Below are 5,037 nucleotides of genomic sequence, written 5' to 3' on the forward strand. Positions count from 1 at the left end.
AACCTCATCTACTGTACCACAACTCATGTTGGTGTCCTGATGATGTATTATACCAAAAGATGTCCTCGCAACTCTTTTTCACTCGTATACTACTTTAATTTTATTTTTTAAATATGTTACTACTTTTGACATATCAAGAAGTTAGATAATTTTTTTTTTTTGATATTGATTATTCCCCAAATCATGTTTTAATATCTAAGCTAATACTGCAATACATATAAACATCCATTAAAGGGAAAGTATGGTAGAATAGTCATAACAACTATGGTAGAATAGTCATAACAACTATTGTTTTCTTAATTGGCATAAGTCAAGTTCGAATATGACAAATAAAAATGAATAGATGAAATATATTGCTTCACTGGGTACATTTATTAATAAAGAAAAAGGAACAAACAATACAACAACAATAGACTCAGTGAAATTTAAATGCAATATAATTCATATATGTATCTTCGTGTCTGTTCTTCATGAATTAATGAGCAGTGAGAGTAGCAAATTCAAGAAGTTGCTCGTCATGCTCGAACACAGACATTTCTTGTTCATCCAAGTTAACAAGTGCTTCAATTCCTCCATCATAGGTCCTCATCAAGAACATAACCTTGTTAAATGGACCCTTTGCAATGCTTGCTCCAATAGGCTTCCCAAATCCAAAATCTAAATCTTGTAATAATGGGAACTTACATAAGTTACTCGAAACGTACATATCACATTTCCTTTTATGGAATATCGACTCCCCTGTTCTATTTGCATCTAGCATCTCTATAGCCAACTCATTTTCTTCAACATTCTTCCTTGTGGAGAGGTTGTTTTTCGACGTTCTTATATGGGTTACTAACTCCGGCAACTTGAGGTCTTCCTCGTTGTCATATATCGGTGAGGAGAACATGGTAAGGAGATTTCCTATGGAGTTTGGTGATAGTCGTGGCGAAATCATTGCTCGCAAATCCGAGAACTGGATCAACTGAGATCGCTTGAATGAACCTGAATTAGTCGCGGTGGCAGAAAATGCAGCACATTTGTAGAGAAGTGCACTTACAGCCTCGTTGCTCGTTGCATTTTGCACGGCGATTGAGGATTTTAACGCACTTATCTTTGTGCTAGAGAAATGAAACCTCTTTTGGACACATTTGTCCATGTTTGATCCATGAACAGGGTAAACCAATGGACCAATTGGCGATGGTAGAATGGAGTCCTCGACAAAATAAGGAGATGGCCTAATTGTATTTGAACTTCGAGTTAACGCAGCCCAATCCCTCAAGAAACAATGGACACTGCTTGCATCTCCTACTTTATGCGACATGCAAACACTTAGTGCTATTCCTCCGCAATCAAAATGGCTCAATTGAGCTACAGTTAAGGCCCGATCCACGCTATTAGCCCAAGGTACGCCTTTAGGAAATGTCAAATCTTTGACATTTGAATCTGGGTGATAAGCAACTTTGTCCATTGGAGAGTTGATTTGGACTTCCAAGAACTCAGCTCCACTGTCATCACACTCAATAGTGTCGTTGTCTTTTAGACTTCCAGCCCATGGATAGTAACAAGTTAAAGTTTTTGACAAAGAGTTTGATAGAAGCTTCGATAGTTGTTTAGGCCCATTTGGCATGGCACTTACTTGGTTTTGGGGGTAGAAAAAAACAAGGGGTATATAAAAGTGAGTGAGACTTTGATCTATAAAGGAAAGTTTGTGCCATCTTTGAGTAGATGGGGTGGAAGTGAAAGGTTTGATGATTTTCTGGAAAATTGTTGATAGCATTTTTGATGCATATATATAATAACCTATCTTATAATCAGTCCATTGCAACTAAGCTAGCTATATATATATATATATATATATGAATGATGAGGTTTTTTTTTTTATTTTCCATTCGGTGACTGGTATCCGCATTGGAGCCCCGACTAATTTGAATCGCGCACTACAAGATCCATTCTGGGGATGGCGCTCCCAACAGAATTTTTTCTATACCCAGAGCTCAAGCCCAAAACCTCTGATTAAGGGTGGAGTAATCCTACTGCTACACCACATGTTGGCAAACGATGAGGTCTTAAATGCTAAAGGAAAATTTAAAACAATTATTTCATCATTTTGCATATCTTAAGAATTATTTAATATTTAGAATTATTTGGCAACATTTGCAAGTTACAAAATAGTCATTCTTAATTTATTCCATCCGTTTCATCGTCCCTATAATAAAAATAGATGCTTCAATTTATTTGTTCATTTTTGCAAAAGAGAGTTTTATTACTTCTTTCTCATATTACTCCTAATATTAAATAACTAACGGTAAAATTTAAAGTTTTAAAGCATCGATAGTAAAGTTAGTTTTGCAAATATAGTATGTCAAGTCCATAGAGGTCAAACAAACTAAAATAAATAGAGTATTATTATTTACTATTACTTGTCCACTTGAGCATACCAAAGAGAAAAACTAGTATTTTTCTTTTCATATTTTGTTCTTAGTAATTACTCATTTCAAATCAATCTTCAAGCCCGTTAAAGATTATACAGTAACTAATAGGAGTATTATTGTACACCAATTAATTTATTATTCCTTAATTAAAGGGTTTGTGAAGTCTACTATGGACAAGTAATAAGCGCAGCCACAGAGGGAGTAGTTGCTTGACAAATTTAAATTATATTAAAATATTTCACAATTTTAGAAAAACAAGAATCATTTTTTTTACTTCTTCTTATCTTTTTCTCTCTTTCTATCAATCTTACAGTAATATTAATTTGAAATATTACTTTCCATGCAGATTTGATGAATTTGAAAGCTACTCTATTTTAAATTAAACTCTAATTCTTGTTCATATATAAAGCATACTCAATCTCTTGAAGAGGCGTCTCGAATATGTCATAAACTCGATATTTAGAAAAAGGTTAAAGATTTAATCGGATTCTTTTTTATAAGAAAATATTTCATGAAGATCCACAAAATCTTCTTTTCATGAAGATCAAATGATACAAGAATAATGGTCGCCTTAGCTTTTGACGACATCATTCAAAGTCACTATGTGAAGAATCAAGCTTTGGTCGCATGGAGAGCATGGGATCATACTTGGAGGGGACGTTTTGAGCCTACCATTGATCAAACTCAAGTGTGGAAGATTGCTTGGAGCCTTGAAGACTTAAGGACTCTCGGGTTTGGACCACCTTTATTGGTTCACGGTTTTGGTTCCCTTTACTAAGGGCATTTTGGTCACTTAGCTTTAAGGGCATTTTGGACAATTCATATTGTCTTCCAACACACCAAGGCCCCCCTTGGTCATTAAGGGCTTTGTGTACTTTTGTAATATACTATAAGTAGTACATTTTAGGTCTTTTCTCTGAAGTTTTATAAAAGATAAAAAGATTGAAACATTAAAAATCCTCTCTCTTGAGAGTTGAACACTTAGTCTTAGTTAGGGCTTGGAAAAGCTAGTATTGATCTTTGCTTGAAAATGGTGAATCTTGAGGTGAGTTGATTCCCTTGTCGATCACCTTAAGAGTGTGGTTTTGATTATTACATGCATTAGGGGTTTTTGAGTTAAATACACTCTTTAGTCCTTAATCTTGTAATAATCTTGGTCTCACTATCTATCCTTTACTTTTGTTGTTGTAATCTTGTGTAATGAACTGTTTTGGATCCTTTATTGAATCCAAAACTTGTATTATTGTTATTCATCTTGTTGCTCACGTTTTGTAGCTTTTTTTGGTGTTATATACACCATTGTATCTTGTATTCTTCTTGTTGATAGCGAATCCGAGAATGGTCTCCATCTTGGTCCGCGGATCCTTAAGATTGGGGACTGATTTGGAGTGTGTTTCGTGTTTCTCTTGTCATTCCTGTATCATCAAATAAATCCCAAGAAGATTCACGACATTCCAGTCGAGAAACACATTGCTTCATATATCCCTCAAATTGTGAAGATGTTTAAAAAAAAATAAAAATCAAGGAAACAAATAGAATTGTACGCACATCATTCATCAATAAAATTATAGTTACATTTATTGTGTGGTTGTAATTCCTGATTTATCTGCACATTATTTAATCAATAACCTCTAATGCTACTTCCCTAATTCATCCATTTTTAGTATTTGTTTGCTTCGGATAAACGCTATTTAAGAAATAATGTTTAGTATGAGTATTTTTACCACAATAACTCTATTAGTTAATGTATTAGATCTTGAAAAAAATGATTTGATAAATAAGTATAATATTGAAGGTAAAATTATAAAAAAAAAAAAATTGATTTTCTTTTATATATTAAAAATAACAAATAAAAATTAAAATACATTTTAAGAATGCCTAACAAATAGAAGTCAACATAAAAAAAATTCTATATACTCCAATACAACAGTACAAGATAATATATAATATACAATATATAATGGCTATTTCTTCAATCTTTGAACCAAATGGCCTAAAACTTAAATTTGTTGGTCTGAAAATGAATTTGTAAAATCATCAAATTTGTTGATTTAAAATAAATTTTTAATATGCATGACTAACCATGATATTAAAACTTGGGGATGTAGCTCAAATGGTAGAGCGCTCGCTTTGCATGCGAGAGGTACAGGGTTCGATACCCTGCATCTCCACTTCTATGGTCATTATTTTTCTTAGAGATACTTATTTTGAAATTATTTTTTTTTTTTGAGGTGGGGGGAGGTACATGGTGTCTTCTTATTCTTGGCGAGAGGTAAAGGGTTCGATCCCCTGCATCTCCACTTCCTTATTGTCTTTTTTTTTCTTAGCAATATTCTTATTGTCTTATTATTCTTAGCGATACTTTTATTGTCTCTTATTCTTAGCGATACTTTTATTGCCTTTTTATTCTTAGCGATACCTATTCTGAATTTTTTTTTTTATTGTCTTCTTATTCTTAGCGATACTTATTCTGGAATTTTTTTTTTGGGGGGGGGGGGGGGGTACAGGGTGTCTTCTTATTCTTGACAAGAGGTAAAGAGTTCAATCCCCTGCATCTCCACTTCCTTATTGTTTTTTTTTTCTTAGCGATACTCTTATCGTCTTATTATTCTTAGCGATACTT

At 33.4% G+C, this 5,037-nt stretch overlaps 1 protein-coding gene and 1 non-coding gene across 2 annotated transcripts; one reads left to right on the forward strand and one right to left on the reverse strand.

The window, feature by feature from the left end:
- Positions 1–475: 475 nt before the first annotated feature.
- On the reverse strand, positions 476–1,609 carry LOC107874669 (acyltransferase Pun1-like). Its single transcript, XM_016721427.2, has one exon. The coding sequence runs from the start codon at positions 1,607–1,609 to the stop codon at positions 476–478; it is 1,134 nt and encodes a 377-aa protein (XP_016576913.2).
- A 2,903-nt stretch (positions 1,610–4,512) lies between these two features.
- Positions 4,513–4,585, forward strand: TRNAA-UGC. Its single transcript has one exon. It is a non-coding gene; the product is annotated as a tRNA-Ala (tRNA).
- Positions 4,586–5,037: the final 452 nt, after the last annotated feature.

This window comes from Capsicum annuum, chromosome 6, assembly GCF_002878395.1.
Source record: "Capsicum annuum cultivar UCD-10X-F1 chromosome 6, UCD10Xv1.1, whole genome shotgun sequence".
Classification (NCBI taxonomy): Eukaryota; Viridiplantae; Streptophyta; class Magnoliopsida; order Solanales; family Solanaceae; genus Capsicum; species Capsicum annuum.

What these genes read in the sequence shown, in the direction of transcription:
- LOC107874669 (XM_016721427.2), bottom strand. Translation starts at nt 1,609, where the DNA reads ATGCCAAATGGGCCTAAACAACTATCGAAGCTTCTATCAAACTCTTTG.